The following is an 18230-nucleotide window of genomic DNA, read 5'->3' as shown; positions in this document are numbered from 1 at the left end:
AATAAATAAATAAATAAATAAATAAAAATAAAAGAATCCTATAAATATGTGTATGCCTACAGAGTTAATAAGCTAGGTTAAATGGACCAATGATTAAAGAACACAATCTGCCAAACTCACTCAAGAAGAAATACACAATCTGAATAGGCTTTTTATCTATTAAAGCAATTGAATCAATAATTAATCAATTTAAACACATACAAACACACACACCTAAGCACCTGACTCAGACTGTTTCACTGGTTAATTCTAGCAAATATTTAAGGAAGAAATTTTGTCAATTATCTACATCTCTCTGAAAAGAAAAGAGTAAAAGGAATACTCTCAAATTCATTCTATAAGGCCAATATTAACTTAATATCAAAACCAGACAAAGATATTACAAGAAAAAAATTACATATATTTCCTATAACCATAAGTTCAAAAATCTCAACAAAATATCACCAAATTGAATCCAACAATGTATAAAGAGAATTACATGCCACAACCACATAGGATTTATTCCCAGTACACAAAGCTGAATCTACCTTTGAAAGTTACTTAACATTTAAAAATAAATTAAGGGGCACCTGGGTGGCTCAGTGGGTTAAAGCCTCTGCCTTTAGCTCAGGTCATGATCCCAGGGTCCTGGAATCGAGCCCTGCACTGGGCTCTCTGCTTTGCAGAGAGCCTGCTTTCCCCTCTCTCTCTGCCTGCCTCTCTGCCTACTTGTGATCTCAGTCTATCAAATAAATAAATAAAATCTTTTTTAAAATAATAAAATAAAATAAATTAATATAACACATCACATCAAAAGACTATAGAAGAGAAATCACATGATGATATCAATAGATGCAGGAAGAGTTTTTGACAAAATTCCAATACTCATTCATGATCAAAGTATTCAGCCAATTAAAAATAGAGGGGAACTTCCTCAATTTAACAAAGAATATCTACCAAAAAATTCTACTGCAACAGCATATATAGTGGAGAGGAACTCAAAGATTTCCCACTTAAATCAGAAAAAGACAAGGATGCTCCCATTCTTTAATTCTTTTAATTCACCTAATGGAAGTCCTATCTAATGCAATATGACAACAAAAGGTAAAACACAAAGAAATATACAGATTGGAAAGGAACAAATGAAACCGTTTGGAAATGGCATGATCTTTTACATAAAAAATCTGAAAGAATTTACTAAAAAACTCTTAGAATGAAATATATGCTGACATATATCACAAAATATGTACAAGATCTGTATGAGAAAAACTACAAAATTCTGATGAAAGAAATCAAAGAAAAAAACAAATAAATGAACAGACAGTGCATGCTCATAGTTAGAAGACTCAGTGTTGTCAAGATGTCAGTTCTGCCCAATTTTATCTATAGATTTGATGCAATTCCAACAAAATCCCAGAAAATGTTTTTAAGATACTGACAAATTGACTCTGAAGTCTATATGGGTGGACAAAAAAACCAGAACAACCTACACGGTATTGAAGGAATAGAACAAATTCAGAGGACTGACATTACTGAACTCCAAGAGTTGCTATAAAGCAACAATAATGAAGACAATGTGGTACTGCCAAAGTAACAGACAGAGCAGAATAGAAAGCTCAAAAATAGACCCACATAAACATCATCAGTTGATCTTTGACAAAGAAACAATGGACCAAAGTTAATCTTTTCAAAAAATGGTGCAGGAACAACTGGACATCCACGTGAAAAAAAAATAAAAAATAAAAATGTCTCTTGACACTGATCTTAATGCATTTCATGTATGTATGTAAAAAAATTTAATTGATGCAAAACAGATCTAAATGTAAAAAACACAAAATTATAAAACTCTTATAAGATAACAGGAGGGAACCTAGATCACCTGTGCTTGACAATGAGTTTTTAGATACAATACCAAAGGCAAGAAGCAGGGAACAAGAATCAGTAAGTTGAACTTTATTAAAATTAAAATTATTTTCTGTAAGATACCATCAAAAGAATAAAAAGACAAGCCATACTGGGAGAAAATATCTCCAAAGACATTTTTGATAAAGGACTGCTATTTAGAATATACAAAGAACCCTTAACACCCAATAAGAACATAAAACACCTGATTTAAAATGTGCCAAAGACTATAACAGACACCTTACCAAAAAATACACACAAATGACTAATAAGTTTATGAAAAGACACTCAATATCATAAGTCATCAAAGAAATGCAAACTAAAACAAAAAGAAAAACAAAATATGACTACATGAATATTAAAATTGCCATGATGGAAACTCACAATGCCAATTGCTGGTGAGGATATGAAGCAACACAAGTGCTCATTCATGGTGTTTGGGATGCAGAATGGTACACACCATCTTTAGAAGGCCCGTTTGAGATTTCTTACAAAACTAAACATCCTTTAATTATATAATGCAGCAATATCTCTCCTTGATATTTATCCTGAGGAGCTGAAAACTTATTTCCATGCAAAAACCTTCACACAGATGTGTATGCCCCCTAATTCATACATATCAAAACTTGAACACAAGAGGTTCAGTAAGATGATGGAGTAGGAAAAATTCAAAAGATGGCTGCAGAGTAGGAGGATCCTAGGTTCATCTCTTCCATGAACACAATTAGATATCTAGCAAATCATCTTAAAAACCTCCAGAAACTGACCTGAAGACTGACAGAGCACACTATACAACTAAAGGGACATAAGAGAGCACACTGAAGAAGAAGATAGGAAGGTCAGAGACATGGTTTGAGGGAGAAATGGATTATGGGTGTCTGGTGGGATGGGACCCATGGTTACAGAGACGGGTGAAAGAGAGGAGAGCAAGCACATAGGGGAAGTTCAAGGAGAAAAATTCACCAAAGGCATTGGCTGGGAAAGTGAGAAAGACTGAATTTTGTGAGTTCTTGAAAACCAGCAGGGCTTAAAGCTTGGATTTTAAAAGTCAGCAGGCTTGGCTGGGATACAGCCTAGAGGGTGCTACCCTACTCCTACAGCAGATAACATTGAAAGAGTAATTTGAAAATGCCTGGGGCACACAGTGGTACAATTATTCCCTCTTCCTGGAACACTTTCCCACTCAAGGAAGCATTCAAGGAGACCCTCTACAGGAACAAAGGAAGTAGCTAGTGCCATTTCCTTCCTCCATCCCTCAGCATAAACAGAAATCACCTGCAGAAAGCAAGGCAGAACCCACATTGGCTGCCTAACCTGCTTACACCAAGCCCCGCACACCTGAGACTCTGCCCTTCTCAGCAAAGTTTGCCTCACTTTCAGCATGGTGGGGCCCTCCCCACAGAAGACCACACATAGCACAGCCCCCACCACATCAACTGACCAGAGAGTTCTATAGGGTCCCCTGATCTCATGGAAGTGGTATCAGGTTTCATTTTATAAGCAGACAAGAACATACCACATTTAAACTTACCACATGCAAGTCAGGGACCAAACACTGCCCACAGCAGGAAAAGAGTTCTTCTTCAGATGACTGGCCTGAAAGATAGAGCAGCCAGAACACAACAGCACAGTGCATGCAACACACACCAGAGATACTTCCTGAGGCACCAGAACCTTGACACTATATGATCTCTCCTTGACACAATGCCAAGATGGAAGAATTTATCCCAAATGAAAGAACAAGATAAGGGATGGCCAGAGATCTAATTGAAACAGTTATGGGTAATGTGTGGTAGAGAATTTAAAGCAACCAGCATAAGGTTACTGACTGGGCTTGAGAAAAGAAGACCCTTACCACAGAGACAAAATACCACAATGAGACCCTTACCACAGAGATAAAAGTTAAAAAGAATCAGAGATGAAGAACACAATAAATGAGACTGGAAACAGACTTGATGCAATGAACAGCAAACTGGAAGAAGTGGAAGAAGGAATTAGTGGCATATAAGACAAGATAATGGAAAATAATAAAGCTGAACAAAAGAGAGAAAGAATTATGGATCATGAGAAAAGAATTAGGGACTCAGTGGCTGCCATCAATCATAATAACATTTGTATTTTAGGAATCCTGGAAGAAGAGAGAGAAAATGGGACAGAAAATTAATTTGAGAAAATTACAGCTGAAAACTTCCATAATCTGGGGAAGAAAACAAATATCCAGATCCAGCAGACACTGAAAACTCCCATCAAAATCAAGAGAAGCAAGTCAACACCAAGATATACTGTAATTAGATTTTCAAAATATAATGTTAAGTGGTGCCTTAATGATATGGGACTTTAACACCTCACTCACAACAATGGACAGATCATCTACAGAAAATCTGTAGAAATTCATCTGCAGACAGATCATCTGCAGAAGATCACCAAGGAAACAATGGCTTTGAATGACACACTAGACCAGATGGACTTAACAAATATATTCAGACATTACATCCTCAAACAGCACAATACACATGCCGTTCAAGTGCAGATAAGATATTCTCCAGAATAGATCACACATTAGGTCACAAATCAGGCATGAAAAAACACACAAAAAAAGATTGTTTATGTGGAGTAACAAAAGATCCTGAATAACCAAAGAATACTTGAAAAAGAAAAGCAAAGCTGGACACATCACAATTGTGGACTTCGAGTTATATTACAAAGCTGTAATCAAAACAGCACAGAACTGGCACATATATCAATGGAACAGAATAGAAAACCCAGAAATGAACCTATAACTATGTGGTCAACTAATCTTCAACAAAGCAGTAAAGAATATCTATTGGAAAAATTGTGTTGGGAAAACTGGACAACATCATGCAGAAGAATGAAACTGGACCACTTTATCACACCTTACACAAAAATAAATTCAAAATGGATAAAAGACCTAAAACCTGAAACCATAAAAAGTCCTAGAAGAGAAGACTGGCAATAACCTCTTTGGTCAGCCATAGCAACTTCTTTCTAGATATGTCTCCTGAGGCAGGGGAAACAAAAGCAAAAATAAACTATTGGGACTTCATCAAGATAAAAATCTCTGCACAGCAAAAGAAATAATCAACAAACTAAAGACATCCTACTGAGTTAGAGAAGATATTTACAAATAGCATATCTGATAAAGGATTAGTAGGCAAAATCTACAAAGAACTTCTCAAACTTAACACCCAAAAACCAAACAATCCACTTAAAATAGGGGCAGAAGACATGAATAAACATTTTTTCTAAGAAGATATACAGATGACCAACAGACACATGAAAATATTTTCAACATCACTCAGCATCAGGAATATACAAATCAAAACTACAATGAGACATCACCCCACACCTGTCACAATGATTCAAATCAACACAAGAAATAAGTGTTGATAAGGATATGGAGAATGGGGAACCCTCTTACACTGCTGGTGGATATGTAAACTGGTACAGCCACTTCAGAAAATAGTATGGAGGTTCACCAAAAAGTGGAAAATATAACTACTCTAAGATCCAGCAATTGCACTTCTAGATATTTGCCCAAAGGACACAAGAACATTAATTTGAAGGGACACATGCATCCTGATGTTTATGGCAGCATTATCTACAATAGTCAAATGATGGAAAGAGCCCAAATGTCCACAGAATGATATATGGATAAACAAGATGTGTGTGTGTGTGTGTGTGTGTGTGTGTGTGTGTGTGTGTAATGGAATGTTATTCAACCATAAAAAAAGAGTAAACCTTGCCATTTGCAATGACATAGATGGAGTGAAAGAGTATTATGTTAAGCAAAGTAAGTCAATTAGAGAAAAGCAAATACCATAGAGTATCACTCATGTGTAGAAATTTTTAATTAAAAATTTTATTTATTTATTTGTCAGAGAGAGTGAGCACAAGCAGGGGGAGCTGTAGGCAGAGGGAGAAGTAGGCTTTCTGTTGAGCAAGGAGCCCAATGTGGAACTCGATTTCAGAACCCTGGGATCGTGACCTGAGCTGAAGGTAGACACTTAAACCGACTGAGCCACCCAGGCATCCCTCATGTGTGAAACTTAAGAAACAAGACAAATGAGCAAAGGGAAAAAGAAACAAACCAAGAAACAGACTTCTAACTATAGAGAAATACTGATGGTTACCAGAGGGGAAGTGGGTGAGGGGATGAGTGAAATGGTGATAGGGATTAAGAACACTTCTTGTGATGAGCACTGACTATTGTATGGAAGTGCTGAATCACTGTATTATACATCTGAAACTAATGGTACATTGTACGTTAACTAACTGAAATTTAAATTAAAACTTTTTTAAAAGATGGTGGTATAAGAGGATCCTGAGTTCACCTTGACCCATGGACACACCAAGAACTACATCTCTAGAACTAAAACTCTGAAAATAATTGGAAAACTGGTGGAAAAGATATTCCACAGAGAGAAGGCCACATGGAAACAGATAGCAGTCATGGAGGCCCAGTTAAGAACAAAATTCCTGGCAAGTCTAACCACAAATGAGATGGACAACACAAGCATGAGGGACTCAAACTGTGAAGAAAATTCACCATAACATCTAGCTTTGAAAATAAGCAGGACTTAACTCTGGGCACTTTAAAAATCAGCAGACTAAAATTTAGGAGAGCCAGAGGACAACAAAAAATGTAATCCTTGCTGGCTCAGTCAGAAGAGTGTGGGATTCTTGATAGATTCATGAATTTAAGCCCCATGTTGGGTACAGAGAGTAATTTTTTTTTTAAATTAAAACTATTTATTTATTTGTTTATTTGAGAAAGAGAGAGAAACAGTGGGAGAAGGAGAAGATGGAGGGGGAGAGAAAGAACCCCAAGCAGACTCCCTGCTGAGCAGGAAGCCCAAAGCAGGACTCAATCCCATAACCCATGAGATCATGACATGACTAGAAATCAAGAGTCAGACACTTACTGTCTGATACTTAACTGGACTGAGCTACCCAGGTGCCCCAAGTTAAAAATATTTTAAAAAACAACAACAACATAAAAGATAATATAGCCCAAAACACAACACACAACTGAAAAGTGCCTAGTCAGAGGGGAAGAGCCTCGGTGGTTCAGTAGATTTTTGGTTCAGGTCATGGTCTCAGGGTTGTGAGATTGAGATCTGTGTCAGGATCCATGTTCAGTGGGGAGCCTGTTTGAGATTCTTTGCCCTTTGCCCTTCATCCCCTTTAATTAATTAATTAATTAATTAATATTTTTTTAAGTGCCTGGGGTATATGTGAAAATGATTTATTTTTTTTTAAGATTTTATTTGTTTATTTGACAGACCCATCACAAGTAGGCAGAGAGGCAGGCAGAGAGTGAGAGAGAAACAGGCTCCCTGCTGAGCAGAAAGCCCAATGCAGGGCTTGATCCCAGGACCCTGAGATCATGACCTGAGCCGAAGGCAGAGGCTTTAACTCACTGAGCCACCCAGGCGCCCCAAAAGTGATTTGTTTTCTTATCTAAGATCATCTTCTGGAGGGGCAGTAGTCTTCAGAAGATTTTTCTGAGAGTAAAAGTGTTAGTTGGTACCATTTCTCTTTTCCTTCCTCACCTAGATAGCTGGAAACTAGCCAAAGCCAGCACTAACATTCTCCACCTACCTTACTAACATTGCATGCCCTTCTCTGTATTCCCCTGCAGATCCATCATATCCAAACCACCCACCTCAACAAGTGTCCACCCAAAATGGCTGCCCCACCAAAACCAGCAAGCCACCCCAGCAGGGACCTGCACCACTCCAAGGCGACTCTTGTCCTTTAGAGATAGGAAGATAACCCCACACACCAGCTTCAGCAGCTAAGCCTTTAAGCTGGCTGCACAGGAAGATTGCCTTGCCTTTCCATGTACCCACATCTGTAGCAGAGAGGCTAAGTCCAGAAAACTAGCCTGATTGTTGATCCCACCTACCTATAAGCCTGTAGCAGCCTCAGAAGGCTCCTCAACAGAGCAGGAACTAAACCCCATCCACTGCACCTACAGTAGGCACAAGAAGGTGTATGAAGCCCACATAGAAGAGCACACCTGGAATTCTTGATTCTGTTAACCAGGAGCATTGCACCATAAGGAATCAAAGAATCTTTTCTACACAAGGTCACTACTTCCAAGACCAGGAGATGTAGATAACTTCCTTAATACAAAGAAGCAAATACAGAGAGTCATACAAAAAGAGGAGGAAGATAAATATGTCCCAAATGGAAAAAACAAGAAAAATTTACAGCAAAAGAACTAAATAAAACACAGAAAACCAATATGCCTGGTAAAGAATTCAAAGTAACAGTCATAAAGATAAAGGACTTGAGAAAAGAGTAGATGAACTCAGAGAGAACCTCAACAAAAAGATAGAAAATATAAAAAAGAACAAGCCAGATATAAAGAATCCAATAGCTGAAATAAAATATACACCAGAGGGAATCAACAGCAGATTTAAGGATACAGAGTAATGGATCAAAAATCTGGAAGACAAGGTAATGGAAACCAACCAAGTTGAACAATGAGAAGAAAAAAGAAAAGAAAAAATTACAATAGATTAAAGTACTTTACCAACATCATCAAGCATAACATTTACATTCTAGGGATCCCAGAAGGAGAAGAGCAATAACATACTTGAAGAAATAATAGCTGAAAAATTCTCTAATCTTGGGACAGAAATAGACATCCAGGTCCAGCAAGCACAGAGTTCCTAACAAGATAAACCTAAAGAGGTTTACACAAGAATGCATAACAATTTATTTTTTTTTAAAGATTTTATTTATTTATTTGACAGAGAGAAATTACAAGTACACTGAGAGGCAGGCAGAGAGAGAGAGAGAGAGAAGGAAGCAGGCTCCCTGCTGAGCAGAGAGCCCGATGTGGGACTGGATCCCAGGACCCTGAGATCATGACCCGAGCCGAAGGGAGCGGCTTAACCCACTGAGCCACCCAGGCGCCCCATGCATAACAATTTAAATGACAAAAAAGTAATGATAGAATTTTTTTTTTTAATTTTCAGCAAAAGAATTTCAGGCCAGAAGATAGTGGTATGATATATTCAAAATAAGTCTGCAATCAAGAATATCCTACCTGGCAAGATTATCATTCAGAATAGAAAGAGAGACACAGTATTTCCCAGATGAAAAAAAGTTAAAGGGGTTCATTACCACTACATCAACCTTACAAGAAATGCGAAAGGAAGAAATGTAAGAAAAAGCTTTCAATGTAAAGAAAAAGCCATAACTAGAAGTAAGAAAATTATAAAAGAAAAAAAAATCGATAACAAACATTCAGTAAAGGTAGTAGACTAATCACTTATAAAGTTAGTATGAAGGTTAAAACAAGAAGGTAATAAAATCAATTATATTTACAAATATCAGTCAGGTGATATGCAAACTAAAAAAGGAGATAAAATATGACATCATATACATAAAACATGGAAGGAGAGTAAAAATTTAGTGTTTTTAGAGTGTGTTCAAACTCAAGCAACCATTAACTTAATATAGACTGATAAATGCCTAAGATGCTATATATGAACCTCATGGTAACTACAAATCAAAAACCTATAATAAATACCTACCCCCAAAATTTTTAACTTAATCTACACATAACACTGGAGAATGTCATCAAATCACAAGGGAAGAGAACAAGAGGACAAGAAATGAACTACAAAAGCAACCAGAAAACAATTAACCAAATGGAAATAAATGCATGCTTATTAATAACCACTTTAAATGTAAATGGACTAAGTACTCCAATCAAAACACATAGGTTGACTGAATAAATTTAAAAAAAAATGAAAGAAATAGATCCATCTACATGTTCCCTGCAAGAAATTTACTACAAACTTAAAGACAAAAACAGACTTGGGCACCTGGGTGGCTCAGTCATTAAGCATCTGCCTTCAGCTCAGGTCGTGATCCCAGGGTCCTGGAATTGAACCCCGCATCAGGATCCCTGCTCAGCGGGGAGTCTGCTTCTCCCTCTCCCACTCCCCCTGCTTCTGTTCCCTCTCTCACTGTGCTCGCTCTATCAAATAAATAAATAAAATCTTTAGAAAAAGGGGGTACCTTGGTGGTCCTGGGATCGAGCCCCACATTGGGCTCTCTGCTCTTCGGGGATCCTGCTTTCTCCTCTCTCTCTGCCTGCCTCTCTGCCTACTTGTGATTTCTGTCTGTCAAATAAAAAAATGAAATCTTTAAAAAAAATCTTTAAAAAAAAGACAAAAACGGACTAAAAGTGAAAGGATTGAAAAATATACTATACAAATAGAAAAGAAAAAAAAAGTCAAAGTGGTAATACTTGTCTCTAACAAAACAAACTTTAAAGCAAAGATTGTGGGGTGCCTGGGTGGCTCAGTAGGTTAAAGCCTCTGCCTTCGGCTCAGGTCATGATCCTAGGGTCCTGGGATTCAGCCCTGCAATGGGCTCTCTGCTCAGCAGGGAGTCTGCTTCCCTTCCTCTCTCTCTGCCAGCCTCTCTGCCTGCTTGTGATCTTTGTCAAATAAAATCTTTAAAAAAAAATAAAAATAAAGCAAAGATTGTAATAAAAAAAAAGGGAAAAAGAAAGGCACTGTATAATGGTAATGGGAAAATCCAATAAGAGGCTATAACAATTGTCAATATCTATGCACCCAACATAGGAATACCTATAAGTAAATCAGTTATTAACAGGCATAGAAGGAGAAAATGACAGTAATACAATTACAATAGGTGATTTTAACACTCCAATTACACCAATGGACAGATCATCCACACAGAAGGTCAATGAGAAAACAGGGGCTTTGAATAACGCATTGGACCAGATGGACCTAACAGATATATACAGAACATTCCACCCAGAAACAGCAGAATACACATTCTTTTCAAGTGCATATAAATATTCTCCACAAGACAAATCTCAATAAATTTAAGAAGTTTGAAGTTATATCAAGCATCTTTTCTGACCACAACAGTAAAAAACCAGAAATGAATTACAAGAAACAATCTGTGAGGAACACTAATACATGGAGGTTAAACAACATTCTCCAAAACAATGAATGGGTCAACCAAAAAATCAAAGAGGAAATTTTTAAAACCATGGAGACAAATCGATAACAGAGCAATCCGAAATCTTTGGGATGCAGCAAAACCTGTTCTAAGAGAAAACTTAATAGCAATACAAGCCTGCCTGAAGAAACAAGAAAAAATGTTCTAGACTAGAACATAAATAAATTAAATAGAGACTAAAGAAACAGTGCAAAAGATCAATGAAACCAGGAGCTGGTTCTCTGAAACTATAAACAAAATTAAAAACCCTTAGCCAGACTCATTAAGAGAGAAAGGAGACCCAGATACATGAAAATAGAAATGAAGGAGAAATAACAACAGACACCACAGAAGTACAAATGAATATAAGAGAATTTTATGAAAACGTATATGCCAAAAACCTGGACAACCTATAAGAAGTACATAAATTCTTAGAAACATAATTTTTCAAAATTGAATCAGAAAGAAATAGAAAATTTGAACAGACCAATTAATGAAATGTTATCAGTAATCAAATATAATTACCAACAAATAAATTCAGGGCCAAATGGTTTTACAGGTGAATTCTATCAAATATTTTAAAAAGAGTATTACCTATTCCTCTCAAACTATTCCAAACAATAGAAGAGGAAGGAAACTTCCAAATTCATTCCCTGACTCCAGCATTACTCCAATACCAAAACCAGACAAAGACACACACACACACACACACACACACACACACACACACAAAAGAAAAGAAAAGAAAAAGAAAGAGAGAGAGAGAACTATGGGCCAATATCCCTGATGAAGCTAAATGAAAAAATTCTCAACAAAATATTCAACAATACACTAAAAAATCACTCATCATAGTCAAGTAGGATTTATCAGGGATGCAAGAGTGCTTCAATATTTACAAAACAATCAATGTGATACATCACATTAATAAGAGAAAGGTTATATGATCATCTCAATACATGTAGAAAAATCATATGAAAAAATAAAACATCCATTCATAATAAAACCTCCCAACAAAGTGGGTTCAGAAGGAATATATTTCAACATAATGAAGGTCATATGTGGAAAAACTCACAGCTATCATCATATTCAATTGTGAAAAACTGAAGATTCCTCTAAGACCAGGAATAAGAAAAGATTGCCACTCCCACCACTGTTATTCAACATGTTACTGGAAGTCCTAGCTGCAGGAATCAGACAAGAAAAAAAAAAAAAGGAATCCAAAGATTCCTTTGGATGAATGAAAGAAAGATTTTCATTATTTGCCAATCACATGATACTATAGACCCTAAAGAATACAACAAAAAAACTATTTGAACTGATAAATGAATTCAGTAAAGTTGCAGGATACAAAATTAATATACAGAAATTGGTTGCATTTCTATACACTAATAATGGAACAGAAAGAGAAATTGAGAAAATGATCCTACTTAATATATCACATGATATATATATGGAATCTAAAAAACAAAACAAAACAAGAAATCAACAAAAAACAGAGAATCATAAATACAGGGAACAAACTGGTGGTTCCATGAACAAAATGGAGACAAATGAGAAAGCAAAATAGGTGAAGGGGATAACTTGTGGTTATAAAATAAATTAGTGATGAGGACAAAAAGTACAGCACAGAGAATATAGTCAATAAAATTGTAGTAACTTTGCATGCTGACAGATGGTGACTGTATTTATCATGGTAAGCATAGCATAATATATAGAATTGCCAAATCACTTTGTGGTACACCTAAAATTAATATAACATTTTATGTTAACTCTTCTTCAATTAAAAAACAAAAAACAGTCGTTTGTTGGAATTAGCAAAAGGGATGGATGAATAGTCCAAACACAAAAGATTTGGGGACAATGAAACTACTTTCTGTGATACTACAGTAGTAGATACATGTCATTATACACTTGCCCAAACTCATATGATGTACATAACTGAGAGTGAATTCTGATATAAACTGTGCACTTTGTGTGATAATGATATGCCATTAAGTCTTTTAACTGTAATAAATGTACCACTGTGGTCACCGATGTTGATAACAGGGAGACTATGCATGTAAGGGGGCAGAAGGCATATAGGAAATCTCAGTACCTTCCCCTCAATCCTCAGTGAATCTAAAACTGCTCTAAGGTATGAAAATCTATTAAAAAAGAAAAGTTAATGAACAATACCTGGGTTTAAGACCATTTTTCAGAGCCACCTCTGTACACATTGTTTTTGAGGCTAAGTGGCATATAAAAGTTCCCAGAGAGTGTACAAACATCAGTAAAAAAGAAAACCAGTGGTGAAATTCCCCAGACCACAGGATGAGAAGTCAATGCAGGACCCAGAGAAGGAGAAGTTTTAGAATTCACAGGAAAGAATGAGCAATTTCCCAAAAATAAGAGAGAATAGTTTCAGGAAAATGAGGAGAATTAAAGGCAACAGATGTCAATGAAAATAGAGACTGGGAAGGATGTATATGTCAGAACCAGGATCACTGAGGACCAACTGAGAGTCTATGTTCTGGACCTCTTCCTTCTATTTTTCCCTTGGGTTTTGTTTTTCATTTGTTTGTTTGTTTGTTTTTCCCTGACTCCTTCACCACTCATACTTTCACTTCACTAAGTACTTGATCCCACGTCACTCAAGAGGCATTTGAGGAACACTTGGACAAGAAAGCAAACTTTTACTGTCAACTCCAGTTTTATTATGTCACTTGCATGTACTGTATATTGTTTGTCTATTATCTAGTGTCTGTTGCCTGTTCTACCAATATTTGTGAAAAATGACTCTTGGTCTGTCTTACTCACTGCCACTGTCAGCAACTACAAGTGAGCCTCCAGCATGCCCAGAAATAAAGGACCCAAAATATGTCTGTTGAACAAATAGGGAGTAGCAGAAGCCAAACTGCTGAGGTAGAGTAAGAAGGAGAGGATATGGAGATGTGGAAGACAGGGCTTTCCAAGGAAAGAGATGCGGTGATATCTGAGGATGGGTTGATGGGACAGATAGAAGGATATCAGAGTGTTGTGAACCTATGCAGGTTGTAATGATGAATTAATGTATTATTCCTCATTAAAGACCCTTTCTGTTATATTTGTCTTGGTGCTGATATGGTTGGTATTCATATCAGTAATGTCAATGAAGACATTTACAGTTTGCTTGTTGTAGGTAGAGATAACATTGACAGAATCACAATTCAAAAATGCCTAAGCAATCTGTCCAAAAAAAGATAAGATTGTGAGGCCCAGACAGGGATGTAAATGCCCCATAGAAAACCTGACAGCAAGACTCATGACTCAGTATTGCACTAGTGTTAAGGCAACAGGCAGGGGGTTACACTGGGCTGTATCTTCATGGGTTCCACTGCCTTCTATCCAAGTGTCCTTGGAAAAAGGTCTTAAGCTCTCTTGGCCTCATTTGTTCCTATTTGAGTTAGAGACACTAATATCTACTTGGCATAATTTTTATGAGGTCAGCTGAGATAATCCATGTAAAATGATCAAGGAAAAGCCATGATACATGTTTAAATACATGATTATCAGTAGATATTTTGTGTGTCATAATGAGAAATACATTTAGTCTTTGTCCCCAGTTTCTGCACAGAGCTTCTAAAACCCTTGAAATGTCCTAAGTGAAGCAGCCTCTTTTCCTATTCAAAGGAGCCCTTTCTGATCACAGGTAAGTTTGTAGTAATGAGGTGACTGAAGGTGGGTCCCACAGATAGCCTTGGGATGGGGCTGGTCACCAGAATGATCACGCAGTTGGTGAGGTGGAACTTTCAACCCATCCACCAACCCTGAGGAGGCAGAAAGGAGGAAGGCTGATCAAACTCTATAAAATCTCTTAAACAATGAGGTTTGGGGACCTTATAGGTTGGTGAATGCATCCGTTGCTGGGAGGGTGAAATGCCCCAAATACATGGGGACAAGTGTCCCTGTGCTCCGGACCCTTCTCGACTTCACCCTGTATCACTGTTTATTTGTATTTTTTATAATATCTTTTATAATAAATGTAACTGTAAGTTGTGTTTCCCTGATTTCTGTGAGGGGTCCTAGCAAACTTTAAAACCTGAGGAGGGGGGTGTAAAAACCCCCAGGTCATAAAGAAAGAAGTGCAAGTAACCTGTGCCACTACTTGCAATGATATCTGATATTGCCAGTGTGGGAACATGTAGGACTAGGTTCTTAACCTGTGGGGTCCGTACTACCTCTGAGTAGATAGTGTCAAAACTGAATTGACTTGTATGGCACCTAGTTGGAAGTCTACAGAGATTTGGGTGTTAATGTTAAAAAACACACCAGAATTTCACATTATTATTTACTACAGAATTCCAATTTGAACTTGTGATCTGATGTGACTGCCAGAAACACAAGAAAATCAGAGGCTCCCTCTGTGACAGTTACAGGGCCCTGCCACAGGAGGTGAAAATTCCACCATACATCTCTAGGAGTATCAGGTTCAGGTCTGGGCAATGTACTTCAAATAGGGACACGAACAGAACAGCCCTTCCCTAGGACAACATGACTATGTAGGTGAAGGCGTGAAGCTATATCCTTCTTGAGAATTTAGAGATGTCCAGGCAAGAGTGGAGAAGGCCTAGAATGTGAGTATTGTCTCTTGGGAACTGAGATCAATATCTCTCAGCAGAGTCCTGCGTAGCAGAGCAAGGACCAACACACAGAAACCAAAGGTGTTATGTAGAAATAAGAACTCTCTCTTACTGCAATGGCCGCATGTGCAGCAATGGCTGGTGTGCTTGGAAGAGTCCACACATGAAACCAGTAACTATCCATGTGAATGTCTGAGAAACAATGGTTTCCCTCAGTGGGGGATTGAGCTGAGCAATCCCTAAGGTTTCTTTCAGTTGTATAGTCATAAATAACTTACTAGTAGAAAGTAGTATCTAGTATTCCAACGACTTCATATACTGTCTCCTCCATTCTCTACCCTCAACTCTGTCTGATCATCCTACTATAGAACGACCCTCATCCATGTTTCCCAAGCAATACATCGTGAAGAGAAGCTGATTTCTACTGAGATACCAATGAAGACTTACCCCAGTTTCTGCAGCTTACATTGTGGATGCTTTGCTTTTTCACATAGAATTCCAACTCCTGCATCTCCCAAGGCATTTTCCCCCAAGTAGAGTCTGGTCAGGGACTGGTTGGTGCTCAGGACGGATGCAAGGTCCTCACAACATGCTGATGTGAGACAGCAACTGACCAACCTTCCATAAAGATGGCAGAATGTCAGACATTTCTCTCACCTCACTGTCTGTGAGTCATGGAAGCACTTGCTCCAATGCTGTTTCTAGTCCTTTCCACACACAGGAAGAGTGTCCAAACTGTATATTTCCTTTTGTTTGGTGTAATAGCAAGTAAACACCTTCCAAGCTCATGCCAATACTCCATCTTATCAGCTCCCTATACTTTTTTTTATTGTGGTAAAATATACATAACATAAAAATTACCATTGTAATCCTTAAGTGTACAATTTAGTAGCATTTAAGTTATCTTCTCATTGTTGTATAACTGTGACCACCATCCATCTCCAGAAGGTTTTCATCTTTCCAAACTGCAACTTAGTACATACTGAACACTAACTCCTCACTCCTCTCTCCCCCAGCCCCCAGGACCCACTATTCTATTTTTTGCCTGTATGAATTTGATTATTTTAGGTCATTCCTATAAGTGGAATCACACATTTCTGCCCTTTTGTGTATGGCTTATTTTAATTAGTATAATGTTTTCAAGATGCATCCAGGTTGCAGCATGTGTCTGAATTCTCCTGAAGGCTGTATGCATATATCTACCACATTCTTCTACCCCCAACCCCACCCCCTTACCACATGTTTAATCCATTCATTCATCCATGGGTATTTGAGTTGTTTCTACTTTCTGGCTATTGTGAATAATGCTGCTATGGACACAAGTGTACAAATACAGGTTTGGATCCCTGATTACACTGCCTTTTATATACCTGGAAGTGAAATTTCTGGATCATACGGTAATTCTATGTCCACTTTGAGGAACTAACATACCAGCTATACTATTTTACATTCCCACCAGCAATTATGATGGTTCCAATTTCTCCTCACCTACACTTATCTTTTGTTTTGTTTTGTTTGTTTATAATAGCCATCCTAATGGCCCTACCATTTTCAAGTGCTTTCTCTTATTCAAAAATCAAGTCTCCCAGAAACATTTAGTGAAGGGCTTCATAAAAGATCAAGTGTGTTAACACCTCTTTTCTGTTTTGTGTGGAGACCAAGAGCTTGTCATAAAGTCCCAAAACTCTCCTGGAGCTGGTTGTATTTTCTCAGCTTGACTGTAAATACCTTAAAAGTGAGCATGATTTGTTGGATTACTTAAGTTCATTTCTAAGACTTAGTATATGGCTCTTCCCACAACAAACACTAACTGAATGAATTACTGATAAACACCTGGAAATCTTCTGAGCAGTAAAGTCTATTCTCATGCTAAAACTGTAGTGCATCATAGATCCCAGAAGCAACAGCTCATGTTACCTGAAGGAAAATAGCTCAGACTCACCAAAGCTTCTTCAGATTGCAGAATAGATGCCTCAGCCCCACACAAAGAAGTCTAATTCCAAAGTCTCCCAGGGTGTTGTGGCTCAGATCCAATTCCATCAGCTTCTGGTTGCTGCTCAGGACTGAGGAGATGTTGAAGCAGCAGTGATGGGAAAGGCAACACCGCCCCAACCTTCATGCCAAGTACAGAAGCAGAAAGCATCAGAACAACAGCTGCTTCTCTGACACTGCCTTCTGGTCTATGCCAGTTTTCAGCACCAACTGGGGTGATTTGTGGTCTCATGTTACAAAGGGAAAATTTTAAGGAAAGAAGTTAGGTGAGAGTATGATCTTACCAGAACTCCCACATGCAGGCTGAGACTTATTGTGAAGTTAGTTCCCAGGCTTATGAACTCATAGCCTGAGACCACAACCACTGAGTATGTCAGTGAACTCCCTCCATTAATAATGGTCAGCTCTACAATATATACAGGCATGTCCCTGTTTTATAAATGAAAAAGGAGGTAAATCTGTGTCCCACCTCTGTATCACATGTTCTTCACTGCAAAAATCCCTCAGGTGGACACTGATCTCTCTGGGGTTTTTAACTTATCTACTTCTCTGTCAATCTTGTCTCCATTGTTCTGTTTAATGATTAAATTCCAGCCCTCCACCTACACCAAAATAGCAGGAAGCTCTGTTTCTTGATTTGATTTACAACTCCCCCCAACACACACACAGACACACACAAAGACACCGTTATCACCATCATCAACAACAACAACTAGGAGTGCCTGTGTCAGAGGACTAAGA

The 18230-nt window shown here is 37.7% G+C and overlaps 1 protein-coding gene across 23 annotated transcripts in view; it reads right to left on the bottom strand.

The window, feature by feature from the left end:
* The window catches only part of NLRP3 (NLR family pyrin domain containing 3), a 49349-nt gene that overhangs the window by 18442 nt on the left and 12677 nt on the right, over positions 1-18230 (bottom strand). For 15 of the 23 annotated variants that reach the window (XM_082724083.1, XM_082724065.1, XM_082724081.1 and 12 more), the window contains 2 exons: positions 17440-17610; positions 15945-16115 (listed from right to left, as the gene is read on the bottom strand). The exons of 7 other annotated variants lie outside the window; for them this stretch is intronic. In XM_082724083.1, the coding sequence (XP_082580209.1) occupies positions 15945-16115; positions 17440-17610 (342 nt within the window). Of the gene's footprint in view, positions 1-3419; positions 3478-15944; positions 16116-17439; positions 17611-18230 lie in introns of those variants that run through there. One more of the 23 variants, XM_082724071.1, reaches the window with a different exon arrangement.

The sequence above is a fragment of the Mustela nivalis genome, assembly GCF_964662115.1.
Source record: "Mustela nivalis genome assembly, chromosome: 3".
In the NCBI taxonomy this organism is placed as follows: Eukaryota; Metazoa; Chordata; class Mammalia; order Carnivora; family Mustelidae; genus Mustela; species Mustela nivalis.
Note: the sequence above shows the minus strand (reverse complement) of the source record. Positions and strands in the feature narration are given on the sequence as shown.